Source organism: Gossypium hirsutum, chromosome D06, assembly GCF_007990345.1.
Source record: "Gossypium hirsutum isolate 1008001.06 chromosome D06, Gossypium_hirsutum_v2.1, whole genome shotgun sequence".
Lineage (NCBI taxonomy): Eukaryota > Viridiplantae > Streptophyta > Magnoliopsida > Malvales > Malvaceae > Gossypium > Gossypium hirsutum.
In genome coordinates this window covers 2,537,327-2,560,653 of record NC_053442.1, presented here as the reverse complement: position 1 = coordinate 2,560,653, position 23,327 = coordinate 2,537,327, and the positions used below count along the sequence as shown (strand labels likewise).

The window sequence follows — 23,327 nt, the reverse complement described above, 5'->3', positions numbered from 1 at the left end:
CTAATTAGGGCAATAATGAATTTAGCCTTTAATATTTACAGTTTATGTCAACTTAGTGTTAATTCTAAAAAAAATAATCATTAATGTTTACACATCGTCTCAATTTGTTATTAATTACAAAAAATTAAAAAATTCATAATAATTTTCAAAAAAAACTTTAAAACAATAAAAATGTATAATTATTTAAAAAATTCAAAAAAATACATAAAAGGATTATTTTTTTTCTCCACAAAGAAACTCTCTTTATAAAATGCTTAGATTCGGTGATAGACAATGGTACTTCATATAAGGTTTAAATATGCTACATCTCTTTGTACCCTTCACAAAATTAGAATTTAGTTTTTGTATTTTTATTTTTAATAATTTAGTCCCTTTTACTTTTTAAATTTTAAAATTTAGATCTAATTGTTAGCATTGCTATTTTTTTTATTGCATTTGTTGGTGTGATATTTTGAAATAATAATAATAAGCTCACTTGATAGCAATGTCACTAAAAAAATGACGTTATAATGAACCTGAATTTTACAAAATAACTTTACCAGTGTAAACAATTGGACCTGAATTTTGGAAACTGAAAAGTAAAGGGACTAAATTCCTAAAAATAAAAATATGATGATTAAATTCTAAATTTATGAATAGTATAAAGACTTATGACATATTTTAACATTCGTATAACCCATGTTCGAGATTCCGAAGATCGTCAAGCTGCCATGATTAAGACCTTTATTACTGATAATACATTCACTTCAAAGTCCATCACCTCCTTTTGCTTCTTCTTCTTTTTCTTCAACCATCAAATCATGATTCTTATTATAAACCGGTCTTCTAACTTTAAAACATCTGAATTACTTTTTCAAACTATTAATGTTATATCAATAAGATCATTTCGTTGCTAAAATCGTTAATTTAACTGTTAAACGATACATCAAATCTTATGTGACATAAATTAAAATGAAAATTAAAAAAAAAACGAGTATTATAAAAAATGGATATTATAAAAATATTAATTTTGAGGTTTTTGAAGTTGGTGCAAAAACTACTATTCATTATCTTTTTCTTTCGATTTTGCTTTATTTGTAGTTTTAATTTTAAAAGTTATACGGCAACATTTTACTTTTTTTTTTTACTTTTTATTTTAAATTATGTCACGTAAGATGTTACATGTCATTTAATAGAAGAACTTGATCGATATAATATCGATAATTTGATGATGTAATTAAAACGTTTTGAAATTTGAAGATCAATTTAAAATAAATATCATAATTTAGAGATATTAATTATAAGATTATATAATATAATTCTACAAACTATAAAATCAAAATTTGAATTAAAATTAAGTGGGACAAAAAATCCTATTAGAACAGAAAATAAATAAATGGTATCTGTGTCGTCAATGAGGGAGGCGAACCTCTCAAATGCCAACATCAAAACTTTTGCCCACTTCCAATTCCTCTATTTTTTTTTGCAGGCAATTAATTAGCCAACGGAAATTTTTTGTTTTTACTTTAATTTTAAGCAAAATTTTTTATACAATATGCTGTAACATGGCCCATTTTGATACGATGTTTCAACGTCCTATTTATAGAAAATCTTTCACAAAGTTGCTAACGTACATATGGGTATTTATGATTTATTATTTATATAGTACAAATTCATAAAATATATTAAATCTCGTGTGTTGGTTTAATGGTCAGGATGTTTATTGTTTCAGGTGTGATTTGAGTTTGAGTCGCGTTAGTTGAGTCCCTGTTAGAGATTGAAATAAATTCAAAATGATACGAATTTGAAATGATTCAATTTCTAAAATATTCGAAAATTTTAAACCCAAATTAATCTAATCCAAAATCAATCTGACTCGTCCAGTTGACAAATCTAAATATATATTACTAATGCAGTAAGAACTACCATATATCAAAACAAATAATTTTCTCTATTTGAGGATGGATGGAAAGGGCAACCTGACAGGCTAAGGCATGTTTAGGTGCATTTAGGGTCACAATTGCATTACTTGCAATGTTGTTTTCTGCATTTTCGGACATGTGTCTCGAGACATCAAAAACATGTCTCTAGACCTCAAGAACAAAAACTTGAATTTCTTGCTTTTTTGGGTACATGTCTCGAGACATGGTTCCATTGTCTTGGGACTTCAAACTTCAAAGCTAAAATCATGAAACAGATGAGGCATGTCTTAAGACATGGCTTCACTGTTTTGAGACATATCCTTACTTTTTGCTAGTTTGACCCGTGATTCGTAACCTGGCTCTGTGTCTCACCCCAGAGTAATATATGTGAATTTACATTCATAACATACTTAAATTATGTTGGTCATATTGGTTTTATCTTTAGCTTCGATGATAAGTGTTTGTCTGAGTTGCTTTAGTGACAAATGTAGCTTCTTGCATTCGATTGGTGTCTGAGTTAAGTGTAGGGTGTCACACTTCAAGGTTTAGAGTTTTTACACCATCCACATCAACTGTTGGAGGCTCCCCACCAATTAGTATTAAGTGTCAAGTTCTCTCATGCATGGACTTAATAAATTTTCTCATCATTGCCTTTTAGTAGGCATAATTTGTGTCATCCAACATAGGGGATCTCGAGATTGATGTACCATCCATCTTTCCAGCAAATCAATAACATGATCACTTAATTCGTCAAGTGACTAGCTCTGATGCCAAATAGAGTTTTTTAATTTTGCCTTCTAGATGCACGTTTAGTTGCAATTGGCTTTATTAACTAAAAAAGTAAAAACCTAATATGGATAAAAAATTTGGTTACACTGTTTGAAAACTTTCTACGTTTTTGGAGCCTTGCCTACAGAGTAATCCACTATAAATCTTGAGTACAAAATGTGATTTAAGTTCATCTCATTCAGCATGTTGCAACCTCACTTTTATACATTAACCAGATCACTTTCTCCACTAAGTCTTTCCCCTAAATTACAATCGAATAAGAGAACAATTTACTTACAACAACAAGACACTAAAATAAATTCCTCACAATGAATAAGATAAGTACTTTCAATGTCATACCAAAAACAACGAACAACCCTTTTAAACAGTCTTGGCTTGTCAAAACTATAAATAGCGTGAACTTCAATCTTCTTGAATTGTACTAGGTCTTCAATATGGAATAAAATAACTAAGATCTTCAAGGAATAATCTTTTAGAACTACTGAATCTCTTCAATTAAAGAAACTTGAGCATATTGGAAGTTTTTAAAGAGTCATTACTTGACTTGATTTTCTTCTGTATGCTTTAAATGGTTTAAATCTTTTTGGTAAAAAGATGCCTAACACATATATGGCAAGTTACGCAGTAATCCAAATACAAATAAAGTTACAATTAGTGTTCAATTTGGACCATGTAACTGGCATGGACAGTTTCTTAGGTCAATAAAGTTGGTTTTCATGTATCAACTGAATTAATCAACTAGTTTCAAATCTATTCAATTAATTGAACGACATAGGTCCTAGCCGGTCGAATTGAACAAACTTAGCATCAGTTGGTTAAGTCAATTAAGGAACTTATTTTATTTTAAATTACTTATTATAATTGAGTCAAATTAAGTTAAAATAATCGGATTCTATTAGTTTAAATTATTACATATATTTAAAATAAATATTAAAATCAGTTGGTTCGATTATAAATTTCACTAAAAAATACAATCATTCTAATTAAACCCGAATAAAAATCATCAAAAACCTAACATGTAAATTAAGTAGGTTTACACCCACATATAAGCATAGTGTCCTTTTCCCCCCAAACATAACATTAATACACATATTTTTGCGCCCTTTGGTCTGAACTTATTTTTGCTTTTTATTTGGAAACTTGACATTAATTATCCTTTTCGGCCATAATTGATTTTTTAAAATATACTTGCCATTTGGGTATGTTATAAATCACATCAATGTCATTGTTGTTTAGACTTTAAGACAATTAATGGAAATTGAAGGGATGTTTCCTTTTCAGTTTCAAGGGCAGCTCATCATGGGACCTTTTTAAGTATTAGACATGCACTTTTCAAACAACATGCATGCCTGTTATCCACTTATGTTTTAGGTTTATATTTTGATGAATAAATAAATTATTATTAAAAAATATTTTATTTTTTTATTTAAAGTTAAATCGACTCGATTCCAAATTTAATCGGGATTTCAATATAATTGTCGTATACAAAAAAGATTTAAGACAAAAGAAAAAAACAGCTACATAAGAGTTGAAACATTTCGAGTTTAAATTTTGGATATCTAAAAGAATTTGAATTACAATTTAAATTTTTTAATTTAAAAAAATATATATACTTCTATTATTAAATAACAATTTCAAACCATTTTATAAATAAATAAATAAAAACTTATTTAAGTGATCTATACTTTTTTTCTTTTGAAAGAATGCCAACTAATAGTTCTTCACCTTAAATTGGTTTTGGATTAAATTAATCTAGATTAGTTAAATAGAAATTTCAAAACTTTCGAGTTATTTTGAAGTTGAGTTGTTTTCGGTTTGAATAATTTTGAGTACGAGTCATTTAGGGTTACTTGTTGAGTTTTTCCGATTAGGTCACCTCCCATTCAAGTTATTTTGAACTACTTTTTAGATCATTACAAATTTGAGTTATTTTGGATTTAAGTTGGACAAGTTCATATTGTTGTATTTTTTATGATTAAATCAAGTTGAATAGATTTAAATTTAAATTAATCGATATAAATTTTTTTTATTTTTGATTGATTAATATAGTGAAAGATGTGGTTTTATAAATGTTAAAATATTTCATAAGTCCCTATACTCTTTACAAATTTAAAATTTAGCTCATATACTTTTATTTTCAAAAATTTAGTCTCTTTACTTTTCAGATTTCAAAATTCAGGTCTAATTACTAGCAGTGTTAGTTTTTTTTTTATTTGTTGTTTTGACATTTTGAAATTAAAAAAAAAACTCACTTAGGATTATTAACTAAAAAAATAAAGTTGTAATGAACTAAAATTTAATAAAATAATTTTAACAGTGTTAATAGTTAAATTTTGAAACTAAAAAAATAAAATAAAAAACTAAAATTTTAAAGATAAAAATACATAAATTAAATTTAAATTTATGAATAATATAAATTCGAAAGATTTCACCATATGTGATTTACATAATCATAAAGTTTTTATTTAGAAAAATATGAATGTTGCTTTAAATACTTCTCACGGGTGAATTTGACTATTGTATACGAAAATTAATGTTTCTGAGATTATTAAATTAAAAACTGCAAATTGAATTGGGTTATAATTACTGTATTAACTCGATTAGTACGGATATTGTTATCAATGTAAAAGACGTGAATTCAAATGCTTAAAGCGTAATATCTTCCTATTTATGGGTTGAAGAGGAATTATGGGCAATTCTAAGCATTGTGTCAAATAAAATCGTAGATTATTCAAAAAAAAATTTAAAAAAAAAAACATATTTTGAAAGACGAAATTTTGAAAGAATTTTATGAATGTTCCTTATAGTCATCAAATCTCCTAACATCATAATAATGAATATGTTATTATTGGAATGCTATCCAAAATTTTGGTGTATGTATTTTAGAAGTCCTTTTATTATAGGGGCTTTATCGAATTAGTCCATTTATTATCAAATAGATTAATTTAATCTCTATACTATTAAAAAGAATCAAATAAAGCTAAATTGGAATAGCGCTAACATCTACGGTTTAAGAAATATCATTTATTGTTCAGAAAAATTAATATTTTTAAAGTTTTTATGGTTACGCGAATAAATTTATTTGTAACAACAATTGAAAAAAAATAAAATTTTTTATACATTAGATATTAACTTTGTTACAAACTGAACTTATTTCATCCTTTTTAATAATATAAAGACTAAATTCATCCATTTAATAATAAAAACGACTAATTTGATCCAGATCCCATAATACATGGACCTTCTAGGTACTTTAACCCCAAAAATTATTGTGTATAATTGCATATACTAATCCAACAATTAACGCATTCCCTTCTCTTCATCGTTCCTCAAGTTTTGAAGCCCTTATATTGTATATAAAAAAAATATTTTTATTATATTTTTATTTTATGTTGAATAGTATCAATATTTTTTTTGGTTAATTTTTGCTATTAGTTACTGCACTTTGTGTAACTTGTGGAATTAGTCTTTATACATTAATTTGATCAAATTTAATTGCCGTACTTTTTGAATTAGTCAAATTTACTCCTGTACTTTTTAAATTTTAAAATTTTAGCCTTAAACAAGTAGTAGTAGTAGTAGTTAAAACCAGTTTGGTTAAATTCTACTATTAGTAATATATTATGTGTAAAGTTATAGATTTAGTCCATGTTCTTCAATCGGATCATTTTTAATCCCTATATTTTTTTCAAATTTGAAATTCCAGTCTCTACGCAAACGATAGCCGTTAAATCCATTAACTGCATTTTTTGTAAGTAATATATGAAAATAACAAACTAACATGACGTTACATATATGATCATATATATTTTTTCCACATCAATTTTTGAAAACAACAGAATTTAACTTAACGAAATTAGTAGTTACCGATTGGTCAAGACTAAAATTTTAAAAATCAGAAAATATAAAAATTAAAAATAATCAAATTAAAGCATAAAGACTAAATCTACGACAAATTTAACCTTACTTTTTCACAATTCTTTCAAGTTCATCAATAAAAATTCTAAGAAAGGGCATCAACATTTATGATTAATTATGAGATTGAATGCATGGCCAATAATTAAAAAAGGTTTCACTTCCATTTATCAAAGCTATAATTAAAAAAGTGTTCTGTTTTTTTCCCTTTAAATATAAATTCCAATTTAAATAAAAAAACATGTTTGGATTAATAATGCAAGCCATAATTAGTGAATACATATTTATTACAAATTATTGAAGTTGTCACAAAGGATACTGTCTTAAATGACCATTATTTATTGCATTTACCTAAATTCAGCAGGTTATTTATTGTAAATTTACATTAACATCACTATTCACCACTTGGATCTTGTCTGTTGGTTGACAACATTTATTTTTTCGTCGATTAAATCTTAACTCGATTGGTATGGACATTATTATCAATATAGGAAAATGTGGATTCGAGGAGTGCGCTGAAACGCATTATCCTCCTATTTATGAATTAGGGAGTGACTATAATATAAATATATTAAAATTACATGATAAGTTGATCGGTTATGATTCACGAGTTTTAATAACAATGTACCAAATAAATTTTCGATTTTCATTAATATATATTTTTATGGTGTTCAATTACCTAACCAGGATATGGATAAAGTAGTACTAAAAAAACCAAAAGTTTTGCAAATTTAAAATAAAAGATATAAAATATAATTTGTAATATTTTTACTCATGTATATATATTTATTTATATGTGTATGTATGTGAAAGTGGTAGCATTAACTACTAACTTTCTTCTTCTCTCTCTCCAATTATTTGAATATTTCTTTCTCAAATATCAAATCTTTATTATAAACAAACAGCAAGTCTGGTTTGTGTGTGAGCTAAAAAGCTTAGGCCATAGTAACCAAACACTTAGAGAAAAAAATGATCCTTTTTGTACCTTCACAAGCTCCTTTCTTTAGTACTGCTAATAACCCAATGCTTGATTTCTTGAGTGCAGAGTTTGTGTAGCTTTGGTGGGTTTTTCTATATGGATATTGGGGGTGTAGTGGTGGGTTTAGAGGGGTTTGTGGGTTCAGAGACTGTAGTTACTTCATCCCTTGTTTCAGATCCTGAGACAAAGGCTAAGTTGTACGGATCTGGGTTCCTTAAGCAAGAGAGACCTGGTAATAATGAAGATGTGTTGTTGTGGGGGAGCTCAAAACTGGCTAAAACCGAGGGGGTTTCAGCCTCCGAGGCAATGCCGTTGTTGCTTCACGACAAGAATAGTTTATTGAGATCTAATGCTAATGCTACTACCTCTGTCTTCTCTGATGGGGTTTCAGCCTCTCAGGCAATGCTGAGCTTTTCTTCTGCACCTAAATCCCGAGCTCTTTCAGTGGATAAAAGCTCCCAAAATGTCACTTTCCCTTACTTCCACCTCACATCACCTGCCTCTACTAGAAATACAGGTATATATACATGTGTGTGTGTGTGTGTGTGTGTGTGTGGGTGTGAAGGAATGTTAAGGTTCTAACATTGTTGCCATGGAGGAAAGACATTAACTTTGTAAAAAATGGCTGTGATTTGTTGGTTTAAAGGCATGCTTGTGAGTTTTGTAGTATGAATTGGACTTGTTTTTATTATTGGTTCTATGGTTTAATTCCATGGTTTTGGAATGTTTTTTATGTCTTGTCAATGCATTATGTTTCCCATTTTTTTCTTCCTCTTAAATTTTATCACTTCCTGTTTTAGGTGAGAAACACTTTTGGTAATGATCAAACAGTGACTATATGTGTGTGTGTGTGTTTGTTTTGTTGTTGTATCAAAAGACAACAGATCCATGATTCTTGTAGCTACCTTAAATGTTGCAGACAAGTTATGGTTTCTGTGTTACTGCCACAACCCTTTTTTCCCCTTTTTATTACAAACCTTTTTATGGCTTCAATTTCTTTGCCTTCTTTTAACCTCATCTGTTTTTCTCTTTTTGTCTTGGTTTTGTATGTTTTTAAGGTTACAACAATGGTGGATTCAATAGTGAAAACATGCATGGGGTATTATTAGGAGGAGACAGAGGACCATTTACACCATCTCAATGGATGGAACTTGAACACCAAGCTTTGATCTACAAATACATAAATTCAAATGAGCCTATACCATCTAATCTTCTTATTCCTATAAGAAAAGCCCTTGGTTCTACTGATTTCTCTAGCTTTTCTGGTGGTCCCCTAAAAACCAATACATGTAAGTTGTTTTTTCTTAGACTAACAAGAAAAAACCCACTTCTTTTTTTTTTTTTACCTTAAAATGTCTATATGAAACTTCCATGGTTGATGCTAAAGTTGCAGCAAACAGTGTTCTTCCTGCATTCCACGGTTAACGAGATTATGCTTTAATTTTACTCTCTTATTGGCTAATAAGTACTAAGAGTTGGATTGCATTTTATCCCCTAAAAAAATGGGTTAGTTAATCTCTATATGTTAGATCAAATTGCAAATTGATCATTTCTATTAAATATTTCTTCTGTTTGTAGAATAATCAAAGACTTAGACATGCGATATGCTATGTATACCTCATGCTGTCGTACAAAAATTAGTTTTTAACAGCAAAAGTGAGTGAAATTTTTAGAAGGACCAGTTTACTTTTTGATCTAATGTGCAAAAATTAATTTGCCCATTTTAAGTAGAGGAGTCAAAATACAATCCGGTTACTAGTACATTTACCAAATGTTGAGTTGAGTGAGACAGTACCCCAAACAGGCCTTGCTTGCTTTAGAATCTGTTTCAAACAAAAGCATCAATATCATGCCACTTAAAATTTTCAACTTTAGCACATTGCCACTTTTGTTTTGGTCCCTACAATGGTTGGGGCAACTTGTCTCAGCCTTTTTAAAGTATAATAAACAATGTGTTTTTATCAAGATAAATTAAAGCAGAAAGTTAAATATTTGTACCATATACAAATTATCTAACAGGAAAGTGCTTTGGCATTCATTTTTCATTTTTGTTTTTTATGTTCTAATAGTGGGATGGGGAGCTTTTCGTCTTGGGTTCTCGAACAACACTGATCCTGAACCCGGACGGTGTCGTAGAACAGATGGAAAGAAATGGCGGTGCTCGAGAGATGCAGTTGCCGACCAGAAGTATTGTGAGCGGCACATGAATAGGGGCCGCCATCGTTCAAGAAAGCCTGTGGAAGGTCAATCAGGCCATTCAGCTGGAGCCACTAGCACCACTACCACCAAGGTGATGTCTACTGTCTCATCGGCTTTGGCATCAGTGGTAGTGCCGATCAGTGGCTGCAGCGAGTCCAACAGCCTTACTGTTGCTCAGCAGCAGTTTAAGAATTTGCAGCCAGTGACAGCTCCTGTTAATAGGTGATAGAAATAACCTGCTTTCCTTTATAACTAATAGTAACTGTAGAATTTACTTATCTCATTCCATGATTGTTGTCGTTTTGCAGGTTGCTTGTGAACAAAGAAACTTTGGGTGAAAGATTACATGAAAGTACACTGGATCTAAAATCCAAAGAAAACCCTTTCTTGATGCCAATGCAGCAACTGATCACGTATGAAGAAAACTTGAGAAATGAGTTCGGAGTTGTTTTTTCCGACTCACTCCTTAACCCTTCCCATAATGACTCTTCCTTGATTAACTGCAGAACTTTTGGTTCATCTCAAGACCTTATTTGTCAAGCAACTGAATCCCAACATTCCCTTCGAGAGTTCATGGATGATTGGCCTAAAAGCCAGTCCGATCGTTCAACCATTTCCTGGCCTGAAGTTGATGTTAAATCAGACATGACTCAACTTTCCATATCAATACCAATGGCTGCCTCTGATTTCATGTCCTCAACTTCTTCTCCCAGCAATGAAAAACTGTCTTCATCGCCTCTCAGATTATCTCGTGAATTTGACACTATGCACATGGGACTAGGTGTAGGCAGTGTTATTAATGAACCAAACCATAAGCAAGCAAATTGGATACCCATCTCTTGGGAGAATTCCATGGGTGGCCCCCTTGGTGAGGTATTGTACAGCACCAACTCATCAGCACTTAACCTTATTACATGCGATGATTGGAACAATAGTCCTGGGCAGCGGCTAGCCTCATCTCCCACTGGAGTCTTAACAAAGACTACCTTCGGTTCTGTTTCTAACAGCAGTGCTGGAAGCAGTCCGAGACCATAGAATGACCTACTTGATTCAACCCTTGTTCATACTTCCTCTTTGCCTGCATTGTAGAACCACTATGGTCAATTAGTGATAAAAAAACTTTTAAGTTATTATATTAGTCCCTCTATATTTTCTATAATTTGTACTTTAGAATTGAGCTAACTATAAGTACCTAGACAAAGGAAATTTGTCTGAAATTTTGGTTTTCAGCACATGTGTTGGCTTGACTTTGTGTTGAGGAGAGTAATGGCGGTTGGTTGGTAAGTATGGCAGTGGATTAAGTTGCTTGTAACGCTATAGACAAGGTTACAATTTCAATATAACACTGAATTTCACTGTTTTGTACTACAAAATCATGGTCCCACGCATTAACTGTGTCTAGCAAAAAAGGAACCCATTTTTGCAGGGGTATCTTTCCTTGAAAATTGAAACTGTAGGCTTAGCAACAATAGTAATATGTTACTTTCATGGTTGGCTTTTATGTTAAAGAGTCCAACCAACTTCGAACCTGCCGGGTCCCTTGGATGTGAACATTGGCTGATGGGCTATTTTACTTGCCAGCTCTAAGTTCCAACTACCTATACAAGTATCCAACACTGTTCTGCAGTTGTTGAGACCCCATGTAATAATCATTGTTATCTCCTGCAATTACAAAACTAGGAACCCATGTTACCTGGATTTGGATACAAGGGGAGGAGGCTATCTCAATCTACGTCACTGGCTTTATAGAGGACTAAAAGTGGTAACTAACAGAATATCCAATAAATGGCTCTACTGCTGAGACTCAAATTTTAGTGTGATTTATATTAGAATTTGGATTACATTTTATCTTCGCCACTCAAAAAATGGGTCTATATTTTTATATGTTAGATCAAAGAGCAATTTCTTTTGTTAAAAATTTGTAATTGTACAGCAGTATAAGATACACTTGGCACACCACGTGTCACTGTCTAGTTTTTTTTCGTCACCCACGCTAATTTTTAATAGTACAAATGGATAAAAATTTTAATAGAAAAAGATCAATTTCCTCTTTGGTCTAACATACATGGATTAATTTATCTATTTTTTTAGTAAAGAGAACAAAATACAATCTAACTCATAGTACAGAGGCCTCCATGATACTTTTACTGCTCAGTTTATTGTTACGATAGAAAAATATTTTTGAACAGGGTTCAAATACTTTTGAAATGTTTGACAATGTTTATTATTGTTATTAAAAAATACTTTTGAAAAATTAAAACATCAATTTTAGATATGATGTTGTAAAGTAGAAGATATGTTAAATTTTTTTAATTGAGAATAATAAAATTTATCGCGATCTAAAAATATAATATAATTTAAAAGTTTTGTTTACCATTACTTTTGACTTGAAATCATAGTTTGAGTTTGATGTTAAACGAAACCTAAATAGATTCCAACTACCTATCAAAGTTATCCAACACTGTTCGACAGTAGATGACAATTACAAAACTAGGAACCAATGTTACCCGGATTTGGATAAAGGGGATGAGGTTATCTCCGTCTAAGCTTAAAACATGTCATAAGCTTCATAAAAGATCGAAAGTGGTACTAATAAATCATCCATTAAATAGGATAAAATATATTAGTGGTGCGGTGAAAGTATCATGAAAACTTTTATATTAAGAGTTTTATTGCATTTTGTCTCCTCTATTAAAAAAAATAGCAATTTAGTTTTTGTACCTCAGATCAAATAGTAAATTAGTCTTTCTGCTAAAAACTTCATCTATTTCTATTGTTAAAAACTAGTTCCTGTACGTCAGAATGAGGTACACGTGATCACGTGTAACTATCTGATTATTCCATCAGTCACACTAGTTTTTCACAGTAAAAATAGATGAAATTTTTAATAGAAAAGCCTGGTTGGCTCTTTGATTTAATGTACAAAGACTAATTTATTTATTTTTTAAAGAAATGGAGTAAAATGAAATCTAACTCCTAATACGAGAACCTCCATAATACTTTTACCATGTTATTGTTTACTCAAATGGTAATAAATAATCAACCATTTGTATCCACTTTCCATGGTACAATTTCAAATATACAAAATTGGCAATAGTTGGAAAAAGAAAGATAGGCTTTCCATTTCACATTTAATTCCATAACCTAACCAATTATATTGTCTCAATAAATTAGAAGGTCTACTTTGTCTCACACTACAACAACAAATCACTAATGTGAAAGCGACCAAAGATATCAAAATTTACTCTTTTCATAGATGACACATGAAATATATATACATAGAGAAGAGATTGTATGAAATTATAATTCCACGTCATCCTTCTTCTTTTCTAATGGGAGGATGATAAATCAGATTTTTCCTCCTGATTTTTAGTTTTTAGTCTTATTTTTTTTTCCAATGGGAGGATGATAAATCAGATTTTTTTTCCTTTTGATTTTTAGCTTTTTCTAAATCAAGAGGAAAAAACTGATTTGTCATCCTTCAATTGAAAAGGGATAAGGATAACATGGAATCACAGTTTCAAATAATAATTTCTCTACATATATATATTCCTTTTATGAACGACACAAATTTTAAAACATTCTTTTGCAACGCAGATTTTCTATAAGGAAATAAAGGCTTCACAAGGTTCTCTCAGTTTGCATGATGGCATGTTGACATATTGTACAAGTAGCAAATGGTCTATGGTGGGGTTTCTGTCATTGGTGAGGTGATAAACTTTGACGAGATACTATCTAGCACAATTCTGTATATTAATATTTATTGAATGGTTGAAAGTTATTTTTACACAAAATATATAATTAAAATATTCTATACTAATGGAATATGAAATATGACAATTGGATCATTAAAATATTAATCTTATAAAATGATACGAAAGAGTGTGGTTACATGGGTGTAAGTGGATCCCTCTCTATATTTGAACAATGAACGTAGAAGATATAACATTGCTAGTTAGATACTTATATATACTATATTTAAAAGAGTAATTAAGTTGGTGTCACAAATTAATCAAATCCTAATTCAGTTGAGCAATTACTAAAATTCCTTCCTTCTATAAAAAAATAAATATTGTTACGAGGGTATTTTTATCATTTTAAATCATGTAAATTCTAGAAAAATACACTTGATGGGATTTGAACCCAAAAATACACTACAATTTTCAAGTCTTAATTTTATCATTTCAACAAAAGCCTCGTTTAATCATAACATTAGTTTTTAATAAATATATTTGTTACAGAATTTTTTTTCACCAACATCATGTGCCATAATCTTTAAATTTTTTTAAGGTACCTGAATGATTATTTTCTTTTCTATAATATATATAAAAGTATGAATTTGAAAAAACTATTGAACTTATCAATATAGTCTTTGTTTGTTGATTATATTACTAAATCTTCTATTTAAACATTTTTATTATTTATAAGTTTTATCACATTTATAAATAAGAATTTTATATTTGATTAAATAAATTTACTTAATAGAATTGTTTTATCATAAATAATAATTTTGATTCAACTAAGCAACTTTTATTAAATGAATTTATATAATAAATAAAAATTCTATGTTGGATTAATTTGTATTTAAATTATTATGTTTCCATTAACAAAAAAGAAAAAAGAAAAAAATTTGATTTTAAATAATAAGTTTTAATTATTGATATAATAGAGAGCTTTGTGTTTCATATATAAAATTCCAAATAATAAAATTTGTTAAGAAAAAATGAATAGGGAAGAATTTAATTTATAATATATCATTTTTTAAATAATTGATATATGTTATTTATTTTTATTAGTTATTATTTTGAATAATGTTGCTTTGTGTTGATGTAGGGATCCAACAAAAGGGGTGATATGGTAATCGGCAGTTCACCTAGCTTAAGACGAGGCATGGTGCCGTTGTTGACGGTGGTTGCGAAAAAGTTGATGATGGTGGTGATTGTAAGAGAGAGAAGATTTGGTCCCCTAATATGGGAGTTGATATCGGTTTATATATAGTGAGTTGTAATCCCAAAGTGTCACGTGCCTTGACGTTATTGGTGATCGAGGGTGATTACATCAGCTGGCCTAGCATGACAAGCGTAGGCTTAGGTGTGGCTGCTAAAGTGACGATTGGGTAGGTTGTCAATCATGTTAAACAAGATAGGTGTCTAGTGATTGTTGTCATAAATGGCGGTTAAGTGGGGCTCTTACATGCCCTATAAACAAATATGTCTAGTCCAAGGAGTTACCGAGAAGTTCGCATGACATGGTCTAGCAAGGAATTTGGCGAGGAGTTTCGCATATTCGATGCTTCAAGGGGTGACACGTGAGGGGTTTTTTTGAGGCATGTGACTACTTCAAATGGTGGGTCCTAGTCTCCAATGAGTGGTGTTCGAGGGGCCTTCCTCAAGGTGTTGGTCCTAATTCTCGAGGAGTTATGCCCCAGGGGTTAAGGCTATAACAATTGCCCCCTAATTTGGAGAAAGGTTATAAAGTGACCTTCCTCGAGACATTACCACATGTCGAACATGTTTAGGGTGCTTGTTGAGGTTCTTGAATTTAAATTGTCTTGGCTTTGGTGCGTGTAATGCACGTGTGGTCTACATTGTTTCTCCATCTATGCTTGCATACACCTACTTTCATTGCCATGGGGTACAACTCATTCTCAAGAATTGACAAAGCCTGTTTCTATTGCGATGTGTTGTTTAGTTGGACACGTGTCCGTCATCAGTTGGTTAAGCATTAACGCTTATTCTAGAAGCTTCCTTGGTTGAAAAACCTTTATAAAACCTATGTTTTTTCCCCAAGGATATTCTATTACCGTTGTAGTGTTTAAGTCAAATTTCCTGCTTCTTGTTTCTTTGGTTTGATTTTTGTTTCTTTCTTTCTCTTGAGTGAATGTTGCTTCATTTTTCCTAAAGCTAGATGATCTCCTAATTTTGGTAAGCTTATTTATCGATTATCCTCTTCTTAGTTGGTAAAGAGAGAATGGTGAGGGGTACTAATGTTTAGGGCGGTGACGATGGACTGTTGATGCAGGGGTCCAACATACAACAGTAATTAACGATTCACCTAGCTTAAGGCGAGGCAAAGAGCCATTGTGGACGATGGTTGGAAAAAGGTTAGTGATAGAGGTGATTATAAGATTGAGAGAGAGAGAGAGAGATTCGGTCCCCTAATATAGGAGTTGATATTAATTTATATATAGAAAGTTGTAATCCTGAGGTGCCACATGCCCTAGCATTATTAGTGAGAACGGGTGGTTATATCAACTGACCAGTTGTAACAAGCCTAAGCTTAGGTGTGGTTGCTAGGGTGACAAATGGATAGGCTGTCAACCATGTCAGATGGGATTGATGTCTAACGATTGTTGTCATAAATGGCGACTAAGTATGGCCCTTACATGCCTTATGTACATATATGTCTGGTTTGAAGAGTTCTTATAACATGGTCTGTCAAAAAGTTTCACTTATTCAATGTTCCGAGGGGTGACCCAAAGGATGGGTCCCAATTTTCGAAGAATGGTGTTCGAGTGACCTTCAAGGTGTTGGCCTTAATTCTCGAAGAATTATACCCGACGGGTTAAGGGCATAACACTTTATATTAACTATATTAAGTAAAACTATATTTTAAATTAAATATGATAAAAATGTTTCCTCTTATTAGTGAAAAATTGAATATGTTAGCTTGATCACTTCCTCAAAATGCATGAATCGCATACGGTCGATACCTGATGTACCAATTAAAATTGAAAAAATAGTTTAATAGAATAATATTTTAATATCAAACTATTAAAAATTGTACTATAGATTTGCTAATAAGAAATAATTTATTTGAAAGATTTTAATAATATCAACAAGTCTAATAATGAGAACTATTAAATTAAAATTTTAATAGAAATTTATCATATTTAAAAGAACATTCTGATTAAGATATGATATGAAGCGTAAATGTATATTTTATTTAAATTCCTAATTAAATTAATGACGTAAATCAACCAAGCACCAAATTAAATTAGTTGAAAAATGATTAAAATACCCTAATCTTAAACCTTTAATTCTACTATTTCAATAGAAGATATTTAATACATAATTTTTCTCACATTGTCAGCGCAATATAATTTAGTTTAAATTATGATTAAATGCAAGATTTTCATAACTAATTAGATGGATGATTAAACCAATTATACCACCTATTCCTAGTCTAACTAATTTGTCTTATTCAATTGAATAAATTATTAACTAAATAAAAAAATCAGTAAAAAAATAAAAGCCCAATTCAATCGGCTCAACCAGTCTAACTCTCTATTCCTGACCGGTTTCCAATCCAACCATTCCAACCGACTTAGCTAATTTGATTCTGGGTTAAGGGTCGTATGGGAAGATACATTAACTTAGTACACAAGTTACCCGCATGGACATAAATCAAGCATAGAATACAACTCATCCAGCTTATCAAACACTACAAATGTCAATGGGGGCCGTAAAGGCTTTGGTTAGCTTCCTCAATCATTTATCATCATCATCATTGGAAAGAAGTTAGCCAATCCTTTATCCTAATCCTATTTTTTAAAAGTTTGGTGGCCTTTTTCTTTTTCTTATCTAATAATAATGCACCAACCAAAAAAGAATACGAATCTGCTAGGCCTGTATGACACAGTGGACATTCTACCATTCCATGGGTTTAGTTCAGTTTGGTTTACCATAGTATTAATAATTACACTGCCATGATTGTCCCTCTCTATGTATTATTTCCATGATGAATTGACCAGAACCAGTGGGCAAGTATTAATTACTTAAATAAAGATATTTGTAACCACAGACACAATAATGGACTTATTATGGCCTATAGGATAGAGGTGAATTTTATGCATTGCAAGAAAAGAGAGGGGTTTCAGCTTTCAATACCTTTGCTTGCTTCCTCTCCTCCTTATGCAATGATTTTGTGCCCATAAATCGGTATTCGTCTTTTTCGGTTGTCCATTGATTTCTCGAGGATTTGTGCCCAAGCCCTCTCCATTTGGGAGCTCATGTACGTTACCAGTATTCTTTTCTTTGGATCATCCTAAGATGCGAGTCCCCAAGCTTGAGCCAAAGAGGACAATACTAAGATTGCGGTCATGACATTGACACACTATGAGGAAGTGAAGAGTACCTGGCCAGTCTATGGGGTCGTGAAAGTTACTATTCAACAAAGAAGCGGAGGCAATTTCCATTTCCAACTTAAATCCTAGACAACGATTGTTAAGACATTTAACCCTTTGTGAGTTGTGAGAGATGATGATGGTGATTCACATGGTAAGAGGTAACATGACTCGAAAAATTACAGAAGTGAAAGGCTAATATAATAATATTTAAGGAAAATTAAATTTGAACATAGTGAAACAGAAGGGAAGAGGTAAAGATTACATGTCCTAGAACATGAGGAAGGTTGAAAAGTTCATAAATCCTCAACATAAGCTACCAGATTCATATCAATGAGAATGGTTATGAATAAAGAAGAGCTCTATTACCAAATTAGTCAACTAAGGTCACAAATATAAGAAAACATAAAGCAACAAATATACGCTAGAAAATTTGAGCAGCAATGAAGTAATACTGTCCACCAGAAAGCAAAGACTAATTCAATCGAAGTTCCATGATCCATCTCACTCATGGATAAATAATCACCTTCTCATCATGGCAAACTTCAGAATCCAAAGATTAATTCAATCCATCTTTCACTCATGGATAAATCACCTTCTCATCACAATCAACTTCAGAATTCATAGACCAAAAGGTCTACCAAGTAAATATAACATGTCTTATGGAAGGTTTAAACAGAGAAAAACAAGACAAAGACTGCCAAATTTAGAAGAATTTTAATGACTAAGCATATAAAACTTGTTCCACATAAGAAACTCACAAAGCAGACTCTGCTAAGAGGGCATGGATTTCAATTTCTTCGTTCGTTTGACTAGAGGATACACATTCTTTATCACTTTCTGAGCCTTCTTCCCAGATTTAGTTTTCTTCACCATCTTATACATAGGAGGCATTTCCCTTGAGCAGACTCTGCTAAGAGGAAGTAGATTTCAATTTCTTTGTGCGTTTGACTAGAGGATACATACTCTTTATCACTTTCCGAGCCTTCTTCACAGATTTAGCTTTCTTTCCCTTCTTAGTCATAGGAGCCATTTCCTTTATAGGACCTGGAGGAATTCCTTGCTTAAGAGCACTTCCTCTAGGAGTAACAGAGGGAGGTAACCTCAAACTTAATGGAGGTAAAGGACTGTGGGGCTTCCAAACCAGATTGCTTTTCATTGAAAATCTTACCCTCTTTGTGCTATTCTCGCAAGTTTTCGCAGTTCCATCTCCTTCACCATCAGCTTCACCAGTTAGCTCCCCATTCTGAGGTTTTCGGCCACTCGCACCCTTTGCTCTCTTTCTCTTCTTGGAGACAGCACCATTAACTTTTGGTAAATCACAGGCAGTTGCAACATCGCTATTCAAACCCACTTCTGCGGCAACCTTCTCAAACTGGAGCTGAAGGTTTGAAATCACTGATTCCGTAAATGTTATAGAATCCCCATCACCATTCTGCTCGATATTAGAACTGGCAACCTCTGCAGGTAACTTAACATCATTCTCCTGATCTGCAGGGCTACATTCAGTTTTCTTGCTTTTCTTAGTCTTTTTACCATTGTCCCCAGTTGCCTTTTTGGCCTTCTTGCTTTTCTTTGTGGCCTTCTTCACAGAACCGGTAATATTAACTTCAACTGGCTCCAAAACATCATTTGAAACATTCGCATCTGTCTCACCACCAACAGGTATCAATTCAGGTACCTCATCTTCTTCATTGCCTTCATTACCCTCGGGAATCGAAATATCAATACCCAATGACGTCAAATCCTTCTCCAACTTCAAGAATTCCTCATGTAATGCCAACACAGCCTTTCTATTACCCTGACAGCAATCTACTGAAGAACCCAATTCATAGAACTTTGTAGAGAACCCCATCACTAAACCAATCGTCCCGAACACAACTACATCATCGCTTTCATCAACCTCATCACCGGACTGCTTAAGCTCCAGCAATCTCCTTCCCGTCTTAACAAGCACATCAAAGACATTGCTCCTTATCTTCCCAACCAAAACCTTATCACCCACTTTCCCCAAGATTCCAACAAACGGTTCCAATAGAACCTCAACAACCTCCTTTCTTAATGGAAAAAAGGGCCTAATTTCCTCGAGAAAAATCGAAGCAATGTGATAATTAACGCCATTACCTTGAAACTTATCATCAGCTATAAATGTACCATCAACTAAAACCCTAATCGAACGACGCATAAAATCCAAATCCCACGACGATTTCTTCAACATAACAAAGAAGCAATTCAAAAACCTACGAATTAAGAGGTAAAACTTATCTAACCTTAACTTATCAATCCCGGTCCACTCACGACGCATGGTGAGAAGAAAAACGGAGAAGTATTGGAGAGATAGACCGGGTTCGAGCTTCGGCAGAACCGAGGAAAGCTTGTTGATGAGGTCGGTCTGAGCGGGCAGCTTGTCGGCGTGCCAAACGCAGTAGAAGAGACCTTTCCACAGCCTTTTCATCTCTTCATCGGAGACTTCACTCTGTGAAGGAAGCCACCCATCGAGGAGAGACCGTACGGCTCTGTCACGGCTCGACTTGTCGCAAGCCGCGAGTTGCTTTATCAGGGTCGGGCCTTCTCCGGCTCCGGATCCGGCCATATTGAGCCGATCAGAAATTATTAGGAGAGGAAGTCGTCGGAATCGGAGGTTTCTTCCGGTTTGCTGTTAAAGAAGAGCGAGCAAAGAAAAAAACCCTAAGGGTAGTTCTGGAAAAGAAAAAAAAACCTGAACGCCAAACGGCTGGAGAAGGGTAAAACACGAAAATACTTGAAAACTATGATCTTTGCTCCTTTTGTGGGCACGATTACCGGATCCAGTTTCGGATCCTCTCCGTCCTTTAATGACTCATTCGGGTTATGGGCGGTTCCAATTAAGAGTAGGGTAAACTACTATTGGTCATCCAACTTTTAGGGAGATTTCATTTTGGTCACCTAAAATGAAATGCTTGCAATTTCGTCATTCAACTATTATGATGCTTTTATTTTAGTCCCCCAACCATTAAATCTTTAACAACGGTTAACTGTACATGCACTTTCATTTTGATCACCTAACTTCTATGTTGCTTTCATTTTGGTCACCCAAAAAATATCATTCTTTTAAGTCTTGATGGGGTAAAAAACATTAAAGATTAAAGTGGAAAAACGGTAGAAACTAAAATAATACTTTAAAAATTGTCAAATTGTATTTGTTTACCCCTTTTTGAAATTTTTAATTTTTTTTCAATATTGAAAATTTAAATTTCAAATAATCAAAATCAATTAAATAAATTATTGAAAAAAATTATCCCTTGTTAGCTAATTTGTTACTGTAAAATTGAAATTAATTAAATTAATATCCTTCTAAATTTTAAATTTTTATTTTATGTTTCCAAACTAAAATCTACTCAAATAACTTATCTTTAATAATTTTCTATAAAACTCAAATTTCTTTTGATTATATTATCTCGAGTCTTTCATACTAAAGCTAAAAGTAAAGAAAGATCCTTACAATTAATTTAATTAATTAATTTTATCTTTTGTGCCAAATAAAACCTAGAATTTGTTTTCATCACTTCCTTACCCAGACGGAAAACGAGTAGTTAATTTAATTAATTGTCATGATTTTTCTTTACTTTGAACTTAGCATGGAATATTCGAGATTATATAACCAAACATAAGCAAATATTAAATATGATTGATTTGAGTTTATTTCATTAGCAATAATATGAAAACATAAAATAAAATTTTAAAACTTAGAAGGAGGTTAGTTTAATTAATTTCAATATTATAGTAATAAATCAATTGGTGTTATGAAGGGATAAAAAGTTTTTAAGAATTTATTTAATTTATTTTGATGTTCTGGAATTTAAATTTTCAATATTTAAAAAAATATATTATTTTTGGCAATGTGATAAACAAGTACAATTTGACAAATTTTAATACATTATTTTTAGTTTCAACCACTTTTTCACTTTAGTCCTTAAACTTTTACCCCATCAATACTTAAAAAATGATGTTTTTTTTTCTCTAAAAATGGTTTTCTTTTAAGTGACCAAAATGAAAGCGACCTAGAAGTTGGGTGACCAAAATAAAAGTTTAAACATAATTTGGTGTGTACAGCCAACCGCCACTAGAGATTTAACGATTAGGTGACAAAAATGAAAACACCTAAAAATTGGATGACCAATTAAATAAATTACCCTTAAGAGTATCATTCGAATTCAAAAATTACAATTTAGTCCATTTAAATATAAATTCGATCCAATTTAATTGTATTATAAAAATATACAAGTAAAGCTCGAACATCAAATATTTTAAACTCAAAACAATTTGAATTTTAATAGCCAAAACTCTGGATAATCTAAACATATTTCATCGATCCGAAAAATCTAAATTCAAATTGACCTAAACTTGAAATGATCAAAATCTATAATAAACTTAAATTGAAATAACTTAAAATTTTTGGACCTAATTGATTTATTGAGATGGATCAAAAATTAATTGAAGTATCGGTTTAAAGTAAAGAGTTGGATCGATTGACATGTGGACTGGTATAAACTAATTAAATCGGATTAATAAAATTAATTGAATCAACTTTCTCTATTTTTTTAAATTATGAATTTATTTAATTAAACTAGATAAACCAATTAAACTGATCGTCTGAAAACCGATGGTACGATCGATTCAACCATTAGAGAAATTATTAAAATTTAAAAACATTATCTAATTTTTATCCTTGAATGTAATTTGAATTTTTTTATTACAGGGGAAAAAGGTATTCGGAAAAAGGCGGCGGCTTACTTCCCCCCAAGGGTTCTTCCTCTTTTCCTACCGCTGGACTAGTTTCAGTTTTCTCGGCTTTTGTTTTGAACACTCCAGCAAGGTCACTGCGCACGGCGGCACACCGTCGCTATTTGGCCTTGACGGCTCGCACATGGTGATGTCGATCGAGTTAAACGATGCCCTCGCCGGTCGGTTGCTAATGCCCTCTCGAAAGCGTTGGATCTACAGCCGTCGGTGTCCCCGACATGCTCAACGGAGGCGACGGTAGTCCTAGACTTTGGCCCCTCCTCGGCAGTGGATTTGCCAGTCATATGTTCGTCAGCCCTTTTGGATCTATTCTCTCCAGCCATCCCCTTCCCTTCCCCGTTACAAGCAATGACGGCCGGAAGTTTATGTGGCTAAGGTTTGCTTATTTCAGGTTTGGGCTGGGCCTGGTTAGCCCATGTTCTTGTTGTATTACTTTCCAAGGCTTTGGGGCCTTTTTATGTGTACCCTTTGGTGGTTAATGATATTATAAACCTTTTATTTTAAAAAAACAATTGTAAAAAAAATCGAAAAAATAAAAATATATATATAAATTGAAAGGCCATTGTGAATTGTGTCTTAACTCGAGTAGCATGGGCATATTGTCAATGCAGGAGAACATGAGTTTGAGTGCGCTGAA

The 23,327-nt window shown here is 32.0% G+C and overlaps 2 protein-coding genes across 3 annotated transcripts; one reads left to right on the top strand and one right to left on the bottom strand.

The window, feature by feature from the left end:
* The first annotated feature begins 7,409 nt into the window (after positions 1 to 7,409).
* Positions 7,410 to 11,126, top strand: LOC107938334 (growth-regulating factor 1). Of its 2 annotated transcripts, XM_016871447.2 has the most exons (5): positions 7,410 to 8,101; positions 8,643 to 8,873; positions 9,654 to 10,005; positions 10,092 to 10,196; positions 10,290 to 11,126. In XM_016871447.2, the coding sequence occupies exons 1-5, from the start codon at positions 7,681 to 7,683 to the stop codon at positions 10,816 to 10,818; spliced, it is 1,638 nt and encodes a 545-aa protein (XP_016726936.1). In that variant the 5' UTR covers positions 7,410 to 7,680; the 3' UTR covers positions 10,819 to 11,126. The 2 variants fall into 2 exon arrangements, with proteins under 2 accessions (XP_016726936.1, XP_016726935.1); XM_016871446.2 differs by having other exon boundaries at positions 10,092 to 11,126.
* A 7,341-nt stretch (positions 11,127 to 18,467) lies between these two features.
* On the bottom strand, positions 18,468 to 20,744 carry LOC107938319 (ribosomal RNA processing protein 1 homolog). Its single transcript, XM_016871425.2, has one exon. It carries the CDS (start codon positions 20,499 to 20,501, stop codon positions 18,822 to 18,824), a length of 1,680 nt encoding a protein of 559 aa, XP_016726914.1. The 5' UTR covers positions 20,502 to 20,744; the 3' UTR covers positions 18,468 to 18,821.
* Positions 20,745 to 23,327: the final 2,583 nt, after the last annotated feature.

Bases quoted from the DNA above. Each gene is read 5' to 3' on its own strand.
- LOC107938334 (XM_016871446.2), top strand. From the start codon at position 7,681: ATGGATATTGGGGGTGTAGTGGTGGGTTTAGAGGGGTTTGTGGGTTCA. The intron at 8,874-9,653 runs GTAAGTTGTTTT...ATGTTCTAATAG, and splicing joins TCCCCTAAAAACCAATACAT to TGGGATGGGGAGCTTTTCGT. The intron at 10,006-10,091 runs GTGATAGAAATA...GTCGTTTTGCAG, and splicing joins GTGACAGCTCCTGTTAATAG to GTTGCTTGTGAACAAAGAAA.
- LOC107938319 (XM_016871425.2), bottom strand. From the start codon at position 20,501: ATGGCCGGATCCGGAGCCGGAGAAGGCCCGACCCTGATAAAGCAACTC.